Source organism: Lepisma saccharinum, chromosome 6, assembly GCF_977018435.1.
Source record: "Lepisma saccharinum chromosome 6, izLepSacc3.1, whole genome shotgun sequence".
NCBI lineage: Eukaryota > Metazoa > Arthropoda > Insecta > Zygentoma > Lepismatidae > Lepisma > Lepisma saccharinum.
The window spans coordinates 42,906,435-42,923,223 of record NC_139234.1 but is presented as its reverse complement, the minus strand read 5'-3'; the positions used below and the strand labels follow the sequence as shown (position 1 = coordinate 42,923,223).

Here is a 16,789-nt window from a genome sequence, read left to right as displayed (position 1 = left end):
TGGTGTCGTGGTAGTATCAGGAATATTTATATTTGCTTGTGAAACAAAAAATTTCGCGAAAATCGACGGTTTCCATTCCGAAAACTAACGCCTTATTTTAGCTTATTTTGCAATTTCTAGACGTTTCCGACAACTTTTAACTTCAGGTTCGTGATTGAGGAGGCCTCAATTAGTGAGTATGCCAAATATGAAGAAAATCGGAGAGGGGTCCAGTCATCTTCAGTCGTTCCCAGGAATTATACAAGCCATCAACAGTGTCATTTTTTCTTTTAGTGCATGTTCTAAGTTCAGTAAGACTTTCAGACAGTTTGTGCCTTGTCTATGATAATTTCAATGCATTTCAGCCAATCAATATTGTCATATGTAACAAACTCGTTGAGCTGTAGTGTTCACTTTAATCTTAAGTTTTTGGAGTTTTGACTTGATTAACTGGAATTATACTTGAATCTTGTATTGACCTTATAGTGGAGCAGGGGCGATTCATCCATGTAGGAAGTAAGGAACTTCCTACAGTTCATTTATACTTATTTCCATTTCTCTATTTTTTAAGAGTTCAATGAGCGTTGTAGGATTATGAGCGTAATTGTAGGTTCGCTACTCAACTGTCAAGAGTCAATATATCACTCGCTCACTCCGATCTGATGCCCAAAGTTGACCGTCTTTGTCTGCAACTGAGCGGCTGAGGAAGCTTTCTCGTCATCCTACAGGCAGATGGGTGAGGGGCAGTGCAAGGGTGGTTGCCAAGATATACGGTACGCGAGGAAGCTCTTGTGGCTTCCTCAATCAGTTGTGCAAACCCTAGCATAATAGTTCTAAACCTAGCAAAATTTGAACTTGGTTGGCACCTAACACACTGTGTTTGGCATAATGGTAGAATCCAGCATCATCTCGAAAACGGATGTCCCTGGGAAACAGAGATATTGAATTCTAATGAAGATATTTTGAGGAAATATTTTTTTTATATAAATCTCCAGATCTTGTTGTCCTTTTCTTGACTTGTTTCAAACAAAAGTAAGTATGCTGACCAAGGGAAAAGGTTTTACAGTCCCTGGTACATCCTCTTCTTTTAATCTTTTCTTTATCATCTCTGATTAAACAAGTGAGGAACATTTCATGAAAGGAAATTGTTAGAAAGTAGGGGGGACACAAATAAAAACAATCGGACACCGTTACTAGTCGTCGAATTTCCTTCAACTTTTTTCAAGCACTATACTGAACCCATTTTATTAAAGGTTCAAAATTCCTAATATTGCATAACTATAATAAATAATCAATAACGCAGTTCACAACTCCAAAATATCTGCATAAGTTGAACTTGAAACTACTAAAACCATCAGAAAATGAAATATTAAAAATAATTGTGTACTATAATAATAGACACTAGCATAATTTTATCGTATTTAGTGTAATTTAAGAGTTGAAACAGTACTTTATTTAAGAGTTGAAACAGTACTTTTTTTCTTTTCATGAGGTTGGAACTGGCAAAACTGTACTCATTTCACACACGACGGACAGGGAAAGCCTTCAGAAATTTTCCTCGGTCTGTTTATCATAACTTCCTACACCCAAAATAATCCATGAGTCGCCACTATAGTGGAGTAGTCTTTCTGTACCTTTTCCTCATGGCCATTTACGTCCAGTTTTATCTTCAGTGTTCAAGAAACCTGCATAATAAACTTTCTTCGGTCAAACATCTTTGTGTAGAAGATGTTTGATTGCCTCAATGCAACAAGCCATTTTTTCATTATAAAATGTACTACTATCCACAACTGTTTTATCACCAAAAAGCCATAATTTTTCTGTGTGTGTACATGCAGTCCGAACTGAAAGTGAGTAATGTTTATTGTGTGTGTCAAACTATTTTTTGTGGCCGAGTGGTTAGCACATTGCGCTGTGATGCCAAGGGTCCCGGGTTTGAATTCCGCTTGGGCTTGGTTGTTTGTGAATGTCCATTCATCATTTCATGACTCATCCCCATCTTCGCAAATTAACCAAGAGGCACAAAACACGAAGTAAAATAAACTAAATCAATCAATTAAACTATTTTTTCAAAGTCTGTACACTAGATCCTTGATTCAAATACTAAATCTTGATGTACTCATGAAGTTGAAGCATTTTTATAACACTTGTGCTCTTTCAGATTCCATGTAGGCAATAGAATGGTACTTAAAGGACTCTATTTTCAACAGCATTTGTTTTCAAGACTCTCCAGTATTATTCTTCTGCAGTGTAGGTAAGTGTAAGCATGACAAATCAAAATTTTCATGTACAGCTTGAAGCTTAACCTTGCATTAGGCATGTACTTTTCTGTAACATACTTGCTGGCCCCCGTGGCAGAGTGGTTAGCACATCGCTCTACGACACCAGGAGTCCCGGGTTCGAATCCTGGCCTGGGCATGGATGTTTGTGAGTGTCCATTTAACAATTTCATCATATCATCACTCATCCCCATCTTCGCAAATTAGCCAAGAGTGGCACAAGAAGCGAAGTAAAATAAAGCAAATCAAATCTGTAACATACTTACGTGTATGGGGGACAAACCCTTTTATTATCTTTAAGGTATGAAATGCACCATGAATTATGCTACACATGTATGCTGAAATTTCTTTCTGCTAAGATCAGCTTCAATTTTTTGCTACACTTTCTAAGTGACACTATTATGAAGTTAACATCAGTCGCATGCTTGGAAACAGTTGTCCTCCCATGTGCCTAAATATGTAACAACTGAAGCAGTGTCATGTTCAATTTCAGTCTAGCAGTCACTTCCATGTTCGCTTCTCCACTAATACATACTTATATGTCCTCCCCTTCCCCACTAACCTACTTCTGTATAAACATCTGAATCTGCTGTGCTGTCTGTCGATGCTTTGATATTTTTCTTGTATTTCTCCATTAGGAGATGTGTACCTAATAACAGTTGAAAGTTGGGAATGTGCAGAAATATCAGTGGTTCCTTCAATAATAACAGCACGAAAGGAGACTGTAATATTTATTTTTTTATCTCATTCAATAATACAGTGTATGTGATGCGACAGGCCTGTGAACACCGTTGCTTTCTGCAAATGTTTTGCCATTGTGTCATCGTACTTACTCAACAGTGTAATCATTTCAATATAATTTCCACGGTTTATTGAATCCTGGTCTTGTGCGTGACCTCTGAAAGGGAGTTCTTGCTTTGCCAGATACACAACAACATCAACCAGGCTTTGGATAACCTTCCTGTTACTTTTTACTAATTCATTGTGCTTTATTATGTCCAATTTTCACTGTTGATCTAGCTGCAAGTCTATTCCAAATGTGGTCAGTATAATTTCAGCACGAATGTGAGTTTGTGTTTGTTGGTGACTTTGTGATGCTTTAAGGAAATTGTTCTTGTCATCGAAATCTGAACTGTTCCACACACCCTTGTCATTTGAAATCAGGATGCAAGGCCAACAGTAGTTTTAATGCTCTTCAGCAACTACATAACAACCATCGTATTTTTTCATATTGGTCCGGATTAAAATGACTGACACAAAGCTTTGTTTGAGTTGTTATAGCCGGTAAATCAGGCATTGGTCTGCCACCAAAAATAATCTTTTTCTTCTCTTCAAAGCTTCTAGAGAGGTCAAGCCCTGAACGAAGAGAGTTTCCAGCACGCACTCATACTCTATGACGGTATCAGAATGAGTAACATCATAATGTGAAAAATAAAATAATTTTATTACTTGAAATTTACGATTTAAGGTCGTATTTGGTAGTTTATATTTGTAGAAAATTAATTTGCATCACTTTGGCTTTGTTTTAATTGAAGTACGTGTATAAACTTCAAACATTTAAAATATTTTTATATCTCCAATTTTCACTGTTGATCTAGCTGCAAGTCTATTCCAAATGTGGTCAGTATAATTTCAGCACGAATGTGAGTTTGTGTTTGTTGGTGACTTTGTGATGCTTTAAGAAAATTGTTCTTGTCATCGAAATCTGAACTGTTCCACACACCCTTGTCATTTGAAATCAGGATGCAAGGCCAACAGTAGTTTTAATGCTCTTCAGCAACTACATAACAACTATCGTATTTTTTCATATTGGTCCGGATTAAAATGACTGACACAACGCTTTGTTTGAGTTGTTATAGCCGGTAAATCAGGCATTGGTCTGCCACCAAAAATAATCTTTTTCTTCTCTTCAAAGCTTCTAGAGAGGTCAAGCCCTGAACGAAGAGAGTTTCCAGCACGCACTCATACTCTATGACGGTATCAGAATGAGTAACATCATAATGTGAAAAATAAAATAATTTTATTACTTGAAATTTACGATTTAAGGTCGTATTTGGTAGTTTATATTTGTAGAAAATTAATTTGCATCACTTTGGCTTTGTTTTAATTGAAGTACGTGTATAAACTTCAAACATTTAAAATATTTTTATATCTCAGCGATGTAATTTGGTTTGTGACGTATCAAGAAAGTGCTTACCGTAAATTGCCAATTTATGCAAAATCGCACATATGTTTGGTTTCAACCGGTTTTACGTGCTCATTCATAAGTATATGGATACGAACATGTATTTAGTATGTATTACTAGCATGTACAAACCATTTAAGATAAGTTTTGGCAGAATTTCGACGATAAAGTTACGATTTGTTAAAATGAGTGCCTTGAAGAGTAATCCTAAAGTTGTGAAGTAATCCTAAAATTGTGAAACATAGCCAACTGACATAAAGGGAAAAATCTAAGTTGTGCGTAAATAACCTTTTTCCCACCAAAATTATAAAACTGAAAAAGGTAAAAAGAAAATACATAAACATGTGATAGAATATTGTAATATCTATTTTATTGTATCTAATTTATTTTACATGCGTTTTCATGCATAATATCTGTACAATTCAATAATTGTCATTTGAAAAGTATTCGCAAGTTTGTATTCTGTGCTGAAAGTTGTAACAGTGTGAGTTTGGAGACACTGCTTCATCTTTAAGATCACGGACGACTAGAATGGAGTCACTAAATATTTCGGAGACATAAATTGGAAATATTTTATATAAAACAACAAGATTTGTCCAGGAAACGTGACAAAAATGTTACAAAAAGAGCAGTAACGGTTTTTCGATCTTCAGAAAGGCCGTGAAGAACCTAAAAAGTGAATAGGACATTAAAAAGTGACCGGTCCATAGGACGTAAAAATGGCAGCCATCTTCTCTTGGTGTTGAATTTTCAGATAAGTCTCTTACATGCATGTAGCCACGTAAATGAAAGGCCTAATTTTATAATATGAAAGAATTGACTACTTTGAATGTGGAAAGTCTATAGAACACACAAAAACATATAATTTGTCTTGGATAGTTCTTCGTTGTAATCGAGCGTTTAGTGCAAATCGTCTCGTAAAAATCCTGGAAACTTAGAACAATTTTCCATATGCTTAAAAGTTGACTTGAGATCGTGACTAATACGTAAAAGAAGTTGAAATATAAAATGTGATATCAAAATGTAAAATCTTAGTTGATTATATGAATGTATGCTTTATACGGTGTATGAATGAATACTTCTTACTTGTGAAATTTATTTATAATACACTGTTCATTAACACTTAACATGTGGTAATTTTCTTTATTTCTGCGAAAGGTAACACAGTTACTTGTAAGGTTAAGTTGATATATAAAATTTGGATTGAACTTTTGGGCAACTTATGATTTGAAATATTAAAACAATTTTTTTTTAAATTCTTTTTAAAAAATATATGACCGTGTCATTCTGTAAGCCGAGGAAGAGCGTCATATATATAAGATTAGTGAGACTCATGTTTTCTCTTAATTGTTAAGAGGTAAATTGTCAAAAATATATTTAATATAACTTGGTTATAATAAGATTGATCAGAATCGTTTTTCGTCTCTTATATATTAGATTACTGAGACTCATTTTTGTGCTTTTTAAAGTCTCATAAAAGGTCGATCACATCAAGATTCATGTAACTCAATTTGTCTCATCTATATACAAGATTGATGAGACTCATCTTGTCTCAATAATATTAAATTATATCGACTCATTTTCCATCTGTAAGATGATGATGATAAAATATTAGTGTACCTATTATAAGATTAATATAACTAATTTTGTTTCTGGACTGATAGGGTGTGAAATATTTAATTTGTGTAATTTTGTATTTATCTTGCTAGTCTGTTTCATATCTTAACAATGACCGAAGCTGTTGAGGGAAATTTCACACTGGCGGACATTGTGGGGTTAATAAATGCACAAAATAGTAAACTAGACACTGCTTTGCAAGTGCAAGCAGAACACAATATCAAAATTGATATTTTTTTGCATGAACAAGCAGAACGTAATACCAAAATTGACGCTGCTTTGCATGCACACACTAAGGAGTTTAATGATCTCAAAATTGAATTAGGTCAGTTTAGAAATGAATGTATGATTAGGAATGAGAAGGTAGTTAAAGATTTACATACCCTTGACACTAAGGTCAATGGAGGGTTGGTTTCATTGGCTAACGATATTGATATTAAAATCGAAAGTGCCATCGAGGATCTGTCAAGGCAATTTGACATGAAGCTTGAGAAATGTTTTAAGGCTTGTGAGGAGAATGATTTGTCTTTATGTACTGTCAGGAAGGATTTGGGATATGTACATACTGCGTTAGATCGGTTGCAAGTTACTAGGCCATTTGCGAATTTGACAAATAGGGATGAGTAGCAAGATATGTATGGTGTTGATTATGAATCCGATGACATAAGTCACATCATTCTGTCACCCAAATCTTCACCCAATGTTAATAATCGTAGTGAAGATGATGAATGTCTAGAATACGCTAAATATGCACTGAATAGTAACATGTTGAATGATCGTGCAGTTTCTAAATTAAATGTTAACATTAAAAAGGCTATGTCACTGATCGAGTCTAGTCTAACAACAATGGTCAATAAAGTGCTGACTCCAATTACGGGCAGTACAAATATAACATCGAAGAATGGAAATGCGAATTCAAAGCAGGGTGTTTTTCTTGAGCTTGGTGCTAGACAGGTTGATACAGATGTTGAAAACCGTGTATATGTAAGTCGACCTAGTGTTGGACATGTTCCGCATGACTACGGTAATCGTAGACACCTTTCGAATGCAATTTCTAATTCAGAAACTGATTGTGATGTCAACTCAGATCATGAGAGTACATGCGTAGATGATGGTCCGTATTGTAATACTAGACTAGCTATTAAGCGAAAAAAGTTAAAGCATGACAAGTCAACTAGTAGAGTTCGACGGCATGTAAGTAATGCATCTAAGATGACTCCTCCGACAAATGTTTCAAATGTTAAACATTCGGAAGTTGATCCGTCGAGAGATACATTAAAGGTTAGGTATAAGCCAATAATTAAACCACAAGATTTGAGGCATTTTCCTCATTTTGATGGTGTTTCTTCAGATATAATACCATCTGAATTTATAGAAAAGGTAGAGGAAAACCTGGAAATTTACAATGTGCACGAGAGTGAATATTTGAATTATTTACCTAAATTACTCACAGATTGTGCGCGTACCTGGTACGTTGAAAATAAATTAAAGTTTAAGTCTTATCTTGAGTTTAAGACAGATTTCTTATCCCATTATCAAAACGATAGGTGGAAATCTGTAAATTTGACTAAAGTTCTAAATTCACCTTATGATAAAGACAGCAAGGAGAACTTATTGCAGTTTGCAAATAAGAATTACAAAAAACTAAAATCTATTCAACCACATGCTGACGAAACACATCTTATTGCTCAGTTATCTTCGTTGTTACCTTACAAAATAAGTGAACACTTGGTGGTGAATAATATTCATACACTGAGACAAACATTGCAAGCCATAGAGAATTTTCAGTCTTTAAAAAATAATCCAATTAGGTATATGGATTCTAGTAAAACTTATGGTAACCAAAAGAATAAATCTAAGATAGCTAATGTGTCTATGTTTAAGGATCACAATAACCAAGGTATGTCTAACAGAAAAGAGCTAAGAAACTCGAGGTATAACAATGATGTTGGAGCTGTTCGTAAATCCTATGATAATGGTAGGACATGGGTAAATAATGATCAAATTTCTAGAAGGGTAAATCTTGGTTCGAGGCAGGAAAACTGTTAGATGCTCCTGATACAGGAGGTGTCTCGAGCATCAAAGCGGTTGAAAATCCTCCTTTTCCCAAAGCTCAATATAATGGACATACAAGTGAAATAAATAATGATCCTCATTGTGATTTAGATGAGTTTGATCCTAAGTTAGGAGATTATCAATTACTCGGTGACAGTATGCTAATACGATACGCTAACAATATCTTAGGTTATAGATGGAATATGAATGAATCTGCTTCCAGATTCATAGGTTTGTGTGTCTCGGGACAAACCATTGATGATCTGCGGCGTGTGTCAAATGCTAAGAAAATCTCAGACAAAATATTGGTCATGATAGGTACCAATGATTTAATTAGGAAATGTAGCTTTGAACAAATGCAGTTATCCTTCAGTAAACTCATGAATACATTGAAAGGTAAATGTGCTGAGATCTCGATACTGTGTTTGCCACCTCTTCCTAAATATATGTCATCTCCTAATGAACATTTGTGGCAGACATGGAATAATTTCAATCTATATTTGATGTCATTACACGACGAGTTTAAAGTAAAATTATACAATATAGCGCCTTTATTCTTCTTAGAGAATGATGGCATAGATAACTCTTTGTACCAGAAATTCCTTGGTCACCCGTCCAGAGGTAGAGTGATATGATACATTGGAATTATGCTGGTATGACTAAGGTTAAACAATTTTTGTATAGTATGGGTTTTGGTTGTACATCTTGTACTTCAAGTGATAAAGTGAGTAGAAATGTAAAAGTGCAAGCTACTGTGCACAATGTCAATGTTAGTCATTTTAGGGATGCAAACAGCATTGACTGTTATCCCGATGAGGATAACGTTTTGTCTTTGCGGAAAAACTAACAAGCGACCTTTGTTTTAAAGTGGGTGATGAAGGTCAAGTTAATAATCCCACTACTGATAACATTAATCTAGGGAAATGGGAAGAGTTTCATAACAGTGATGAATATGAATCAAAAGAAATTCCAACACCAATTAATGCTCTCAGCAGTAATACTCTTACTGCAAAATTAAAAGTTTTAATATTTGATAAATTTTATACTGCTCTCTGCGACACTGGCGCAGAAATAAGCCTCCTTTCTAATACTATTTGGAAAGAAATAAATATTAAGGCCAGTAGACCCAGGCTCACACCTGCGGATAATGTGAGATTGGTGGATTTTTCTGGTAAAAAGAAAACCAAAGTATTAGGTATCGTTAAACTGATCATTCAAATAAGTAATTTGCAATGTTACGTTCAGTTTTTGGTGGTTCACAATTTACAAGTGGATATCATTTTGGGATTAGATGTGTTATATGCACTTCAAGCATCATTAAATTTTAAAGATCAAACAATAACATGTGGCTCCGATGAAGAACGCACTTTCGCACGCTTCATGCCAATAATTGAAGATGGCAATAATTTGTCTTATTTTGAGTGTTCTCATGTCAGTAAGTATAACGGCTTGGAGGATAGGTCCAAGTTCAACCTGCATAAGTTTGAAGAGTACATGAATAAGGCTGATTCGCTTACAAACGAACAAAAAACTTCGTTAATAGAGTTACTACTCCAATATCAAGAAATATTTTCTAATAAGCCTGGTTTGTGTAACGATTACGTCCACAAAATGGTTTTAGACACAGATCTACCTATTGTAAGCAAAAATTATCCTATACCTTTTGCTTATAGAGATCAAGTACGTGAACAAATAAAAATCATGCTTGATTGGGATGTTATTGAGTTGTCTAATTCAGAATATCTGTCTCCACTTTTAGTAGTTCCTAAATCTGGAGGGGGCATACGTTTATGTGTTGATCTCAAAAGAGTAAACCAGCATGTTAAGCTTATTCAAGTGCATCCCATAAAGATACAAGACTTATTAGTAGAATTCCAAAATTGTAAATACTTCACTTCGGTGGATCTTTTGAATGCTTTTTGGCAAATTAATTTACATCCTGACAGCAGAAAGTATACAGCGTTTATGTTCGAGGGTATCCTATATCATTTTAAAAGAGTTGTATTTGGTTCAGTAAATGGTACAGCTGTATTTGTTGATGCGTTAAATCGTGTGCTTAAGGACTGTAGAGATTTCGTTGTAGTTTATGTTGATGATGTTATCATAAAATCTCAGGATTTTGCATCTCACATATTGCATGTAAGAACAGTTCTTGAAAAATTGAAGCAGGCAGGCATGACATTGAAACTTGAAAAATGTGAATTTTGTAGATCAGAAATTAAATTTTTGGGTCACATTATTACTTCGCATGGGTATAAGAAAGATCCTAAGTATGTGAATTCCATAATGAATTTGCCTGTTCCCAATTCACTTAAGCAACTGCAAAAAATCTTAGGTTGTTTTAATTGGTTGAGTAAATACATAAAAAATTATGCCATCATAGCACAACCTATGTATGACTTATTGAAGGCTGGTAAGAAATGGCAATGGAACGACCAAGCTTTTACAGCTTTTAAAACACTAAAAGATAAAGTTAGTGAACAAGTACTTTTATCTTTTCCTAACTTTTTACACACTTTTTATGTTCAAACTGACGCATCAATAATAGGTGTTGCAGGATACTGCTATCAGATGATTGATGGTAACATCAAACGTCTCGGTTTTGTGAGCAGATTGCTCAGAAATTATGAAAAATCTTACACTTCTACAGAATTAGAGGTTTTAGCCATATTGTTTACTATTGATAAGTTCTGTTCACTATTAAAAGGCAGACATTTTATTATCATAACTGACCACAAAGCACTTACCTGGTTAGAAACGCCGCACACATGGAATGCACGTTTAACTCGTTGGTTTGTACAATTACAACAGTATTCCTTCCAGGTTCAATACTGTAAAGGGTCGGAAAATATAATTGCTGATGTCCTAGAACATTTCCAATGCAGGAAGATCTGTTATATCATGTAAATTCTTTGCAGTTTAAGGAAATAGTAGTACCTTTCATTAATATAGATGATTTGATTGTAGCCCAAGAAAAAGATGATGAATTGAAGGAAATTAGGCAATATATTTTGCACTCTTCAATTCTTAATGATAATCCAAGAAGTAGGACTTGGAATGAACGTTATCTTCTAAGAGACAATATTTTGTGTGTTAGGGACTTTCATAACGTGCAAAAGATCAGAATTTGTGTTCCAATTACATTAGTAGGTTCAGTATTGAATAAATTTCATGACTTATCGGGACACTTTGGTGCTAATCGTACACTTTCTCAAATATACAGATACTTCCAATGGAAAGGTATGAAGAAAGATGTACAACAATATCTAGCAGACTGTGATATATGCATTCGTACTAAACCGAACAAGCATCCGTCTAAACATTTAGCCAAAGTACACATTACCGACAAGCCTGGGAAAATATTGTTCATTGATTTACAAGGTCCATTCACCATGGGTCCTAAACGTGAATGCTTCTTATTTACCATATTGGATGCAGCATCCAGGTATTTGGTGGCATATCCAGTGACCAACAGCAATACTGTTACGGTACTGAATAAATTGTGTCATGTATATTTTGTACATCTGGGTATTCCAGAAAAAATAATTTCGGATAATGGACCGCAGTTTCGTTCATGTCTTTTTAATACCAAAATGAAAGAATATGGTGTCAAACTTATGTTTACTCCACCTTACCATCCTTCATCCAACATGGTTGAACGGTATCATTCGGAACTTAACCGTTTAATGAGAGTATTGTGCATAGATAACCATGCAAAATGGCCACAGCAAGTAACCATGGCTTTGCATTGGTTAAACAATACAATCTCCTCACAAACTGGTTTCGCTCCAATAGAATTAAGGTTAAATAAAGAGCCTAACCTACAAATAGGAAATGTCATATTTGATGATAGTACACATCAGTCATGGAATGACAAACTGCTTATGGCTCAGATTAAAAGTCATGCAGCTAGATCCAATAAGTTAAACAAATTAAATAGTAAGCAACAAGATAAAATATCAATTTCTTCTGGAAATCTTGTTTTTATCAGAAATAGACAAAGAGATATGGATGATAATCCAATTAAAAAATATTGTTTTCTGTATGAAGGTCCATACTTATGTATAAAAAACTTTGGTGACTCTCGTATATCTGCCTTACGTTGCAGTGATGGGATTCTTCTGGAAAACATTGCTATTGAACATGTAAAATTATGGAAATGTTCAAAAGACAAGAAAATTTCTTGGTTGTACACTTTGCAAAATGCAAGTAGCACACATAACGATGTGGTGCAAAATATACTTGATCAAACAATGCAAGAAAAAAGTGTTATTTCTTCATTTGTCATTACAGATGTGTGTACAGTTTGTTCTTGAAACAAACTTACCATTAGAGAGGTTAGCCTAAGTTGGTAGTATACCTCGTACAAGAATTTATAATGTACTTAAATAACTCTCGTAGTTATTCCATGCTTTTAAAGGTTGGCCCGTAAGTGGTAGTATACCTTGTGCATTAAAAAAAAAATATATATATATTTTAAGGTTGATGACTCTTGTGGTTGTCCAGTGTTAAATCAGAGTAATAATTTAGATTTAGTTGTTAGGATTTACCTTATGGACAGTGAGATACTTAATAAAATGTAAAACAATTCAGTGCATCAAAGTCACTCTTTAGCAATAGTTGTTAGTTGAACTGTTTTAGCATACAATTTCACATATTTTTGTCCAAGGAACAAGTTACTCAAGTTTTAGACTATGACACCTAGGGAATGGTACCAAAAATCCAAATGCTAATTTTAATGTGAATTATTTTGAGTAATTTGATTTCATAAGCTGAATCAAATACTCACATCATGTTGCAAAAGGTAAGCAAAGTGATCCATGAGTTGATCCGAGCTTCTTGCACATGCTGACATGCCATAGAGCATGAAAACTTGGGGTAGGTTCACGTAAAAGGCAATAAGTAAGTCCTACAGTGCCACTCAAGAAACTTAATGTGAAAAGTGTGATAATGTGAATTATTTTAAGAATGTGATTATATTTTATTAGCATAGGATATTGGATGGTACATTTTCTTCACAAGTTGAAACCTTACTAAAGCAATTTCTTTTTGTATGGTTGGGTTAGGTGAGTAAGACATTATTTGTTCTGGGCAAACGAGAAGTATTAAAACGTCAAGATTGACTCCATGAAATGTTTCGCATGCTTAATAGTACCTGGCTTTTTCTGATGTTGTTTGTTTAAATTAGTAACATTTACATCTGGTAAATGGTCGTGCTCCTTCAGATGGTAGTGCATACAATTTTCACATTAAGTAAGCTCTAAAATACTGGTTTAAAATTTCAATCGAAAGTTTTCTCACGTCCACAGCAGTGTGAATTTCCTATCAACAAAGTTTTTGTTCAGAATAGTATTGAACTGGTTGTTATATATTTTTTTGTTTGTCAATGTTATTGAGCAGTAACCATCTTATTTTAAGTGGTGAAGATTGACAATAAAATATTAAGCAGTAACCATTCTATTATAAGTGGTGAAGATTGACAATAAATTAATATACAGTAACCATGTATCTTGAATGGTGAAGATTAGAAATAATTTGGTACAGTAGCCATATGATGAGTGGTGAAGTTTTGTTAGTATTATCTCATATAAACGATGGGTTAAAATAATATTATTCTTTGTATTCGTTTAACTAAGGTGTGGATGTATAAATTTTTTGTAGCTCACTCTACTAGTAATGATCTAGTTACAAATGTATTAATGTATTAATCTTTGCTTTTGCTTGTCATTTGACATTTAATACTTGATATGTTATTGAACTTCACCATAACTTTGAAGTTTGAACTTCATTTTTAATGTGTTTTAATATAAAATTATACCATGGTCTTTAATAATAGTTCAGCTCAGAAACATATTAAAGTTTCTTAATATATAGGTAATAAGCATGTTGCCGTATAATGTTGGCATTGTATTGGTACTCTTTTCTTTTAGCAATTTTTGTTTTATTCGAAATATTAGATCATATTTTGATCTCATGTGATGTTGCAAGTTTATAAAATTGTAAATAATAGTTTGGTGTGGGTAAGCCCATTGGGCGCCAGTATGACGGTATCAGAATGAGTACCATCATAATGTGAAAAATAAAATAATTTTATTACTTGAAATTTACGATTTAAGGTCGTATTTGGTAGTTTATATTTGTAGAAAATTAATTTGCATCACTTTGGCTTTGTTTTAATTGAAGTACGTGTATAAACTTCAAACATTTAAAATATTTTTATATCTCAGCGATGTAATTTGGTTTGTGACGTATCAAGAAAGTGCTTACCGTAAATTGCCAATTTATGCAAAATCGCACATATGTTTGGTTTCAACCGGTTTTACGTGCTCATTCATAAGTATATGGATACGAACATGTATTTAGTATGTATTACTAGCATGTACAAACCATTTAAGATAAGTTTTGGCAGAATTTCGACGATAAAGTTACGATTTGTTAAAATGAGTGCCTTGAAGAGTAATCCTAAAGTTGTGAAGTAATCCTAAAATTGTGAAACTTAGCCAACTGACATAAAGGGAAAAATCTAAGTTGTGCGTAAATAACCTTTTTCCCACCAAAATTATAAAACTGAAAAAGGTAAAAAGAAAATACATAAACATGTGATAGAATATTGTAATATCTATTTTATTGTATCTAATTTATTTTACATGCGTTTTCATGCATAATATCTGTACAATTCAATAATTGTCATTTGAAAAGTATTCGCAAGTTTGTATTCTGTGCTGAAAGTTGTAACAGTGTGAGTTTGGAGACACTGCTTCATCTTTAAGATCACGGACGACTAGAATGGAGTCACTAAATATTTCGGAGACATAAATTGGAAATATTTTATATAAAACAACAAGATTTGTCCAGGAAACGTGACAAAAATGTTACAAAAAGAGCAGTAACGGTTTTTCGATCTTCAGAAAGGCCGTGAAGAACCTAAAAAGTGAATAGGACATTAAAAAGTGACCAGTCCATAGGACGTAAAAATGGCAGCCATCTTCTCTTGGTGTTGAATTTTCAGATAAGTCTCTTACATGCATGTAGCCACGTAAATGAAAGGCCTAATTTTATAATATGAAAGAATTGACTACTTTGAATGTGGAAAGTCTATAGAACACACAAAAACATATAATTTGTCTTGGATAGTTCTTCGTTGTAATCGAGCGTTTAGTGCAAATCGTCTCGTAAAAATCCTGGAAACTTAGAACAATTTTCCATATGCTTAAAAGTTGACTTGAGATCGTGACTAATACGTAAAAGAAGTTGAAATATAAAATGTGATATCAAAATGTAAAATCTTAGTTGATTATATGAATGTATGCTTTATACGGTGTATGAATGAATACTTCTTACTTGTGAAATTTATTTATAATACACTGTTCATTAACACTTAACATGTGGTAATTTTCTTTATTTCTGCGAAAGGTAACACAGTTACTTGTAAGGTTAAGTTGATATATAAAATTTGGATTGAACTTTTGGGCAACTTATGATTTGAAATATTAAAACAATTTTTTTTTAATTCTTTTTAAAAAATATATGACCGTGTCATTCTGTAAGCCGAGGAAGAGCGTCATATCTCTCCCTCGCTCCCCTTCCTTGCACCACTAGCTGCCATGCTTTACTTACTGGAATGAGCTGCAGATTCATTCCCTTCGGGTCATTGAACAACATTATTTTTGTCAACTGTTAGCATGATTTCTAAACATACCTGTTTGACAGAAATTCCTCAGATAACAAAAATGAAATTCACAGGGATAATTCACAACACAAAATTCACAGGGATAATTCACAACACAAAATTCACTCGAAACAAAAAAAAATAATTTTAATGTAAATATTTTTTATGCAGTTTTCGGTCAGAAGAAATCATGGGCCGGAATGAATAGTGGAGATGTGTTCCCTTTGCCAAAGATCTACAAAGCCTGCCGAGGCGAGGGGTCCTTTCCACGAAGTGTCGAAATTTGCCAGATTTACTGAAGTCGTCTGCTGGCTAGCAGAACCAGACCGGGAGACACCTCCCACAGCGTTTACAACAGCACATCCACATGGAGCCTTTAGAAGATGTGACTGCATAATACAGTTTGAATAAAACTGTAAAAATAAATGACCGCATCACGAAGACAAAATCAAGATATTATGAATGAAAGAAGAAGAGAAAGAGAACAAAATAGAGAGCCTATGGGAGCAACTAGAAAAGAATGGGTACGAAGAGGAGGACAGAATTGACGTAAACAGAAGAAGAAGAAAGAAGATAAAGAAACAGGAGAGGGGGAAGAGAGAAAAGGAGAGGTGGTTTGGTATAAGGAGTATGGGGAAACCCACAGAGACGATAAACAAAGTACTTAGAAAGGCAGGCATAAAAACGTACAGAAAGGGAGGCCGCAGTATTTTAAGGATAGCGAACAAGAAGAAGCAGAAAGCAGAGAGGAGGAAGAGGAAGGGATAATATATGAGGTTCATTGCAAGGAATGTGATAGTGTGTACATCGGGAAACAAAAAAGAGACGGAAAGACAGGTTGAAGCAACATAAGGATGATGTAAGATTAAAGAGGGAGAAAAATGCTATATTCAAGCACACAAAAGAAACAGGACACAACATATAATGGGAGAAGGCTTGGAGGATAGGGTGGGAGAAGAGAGGAATAGTGAGGAAGTGGAAAGAGGCCAAGGAAAGAGAAAAAAG

General features: G+C 34.2%; 1 protein-coding gene across 4 annotated transcripts in view; it reads left to right on the top strand.

Annotated features, from left to right (window-relative positions):
• Nucleotides 1-16,789, top strand: part of LOC145989369 (ubiquinone biosynthesis O-methyltransferase-like) — a 42,648-nt gene that overhangs the window by 4,077 nt on the left and 21,782 nt on the right. For all 4 annotated transcript variants that reach the window (XM_083124711.1, XM_083124712.1, XM_083124709.1 and 1 more), the window contains exon 2: nt 2,141-2,233. In XM_083124711.1, the coding sequence (XP_082980837.1) occupies nt 2,160-2,233 (74 nt within the window). In that variant the 5' untranslated portion in view covers nt 2,141-2,159. The remainder of the gene's footprint in view (nt 1-2,140; nt 2,234-16,789) is intronic.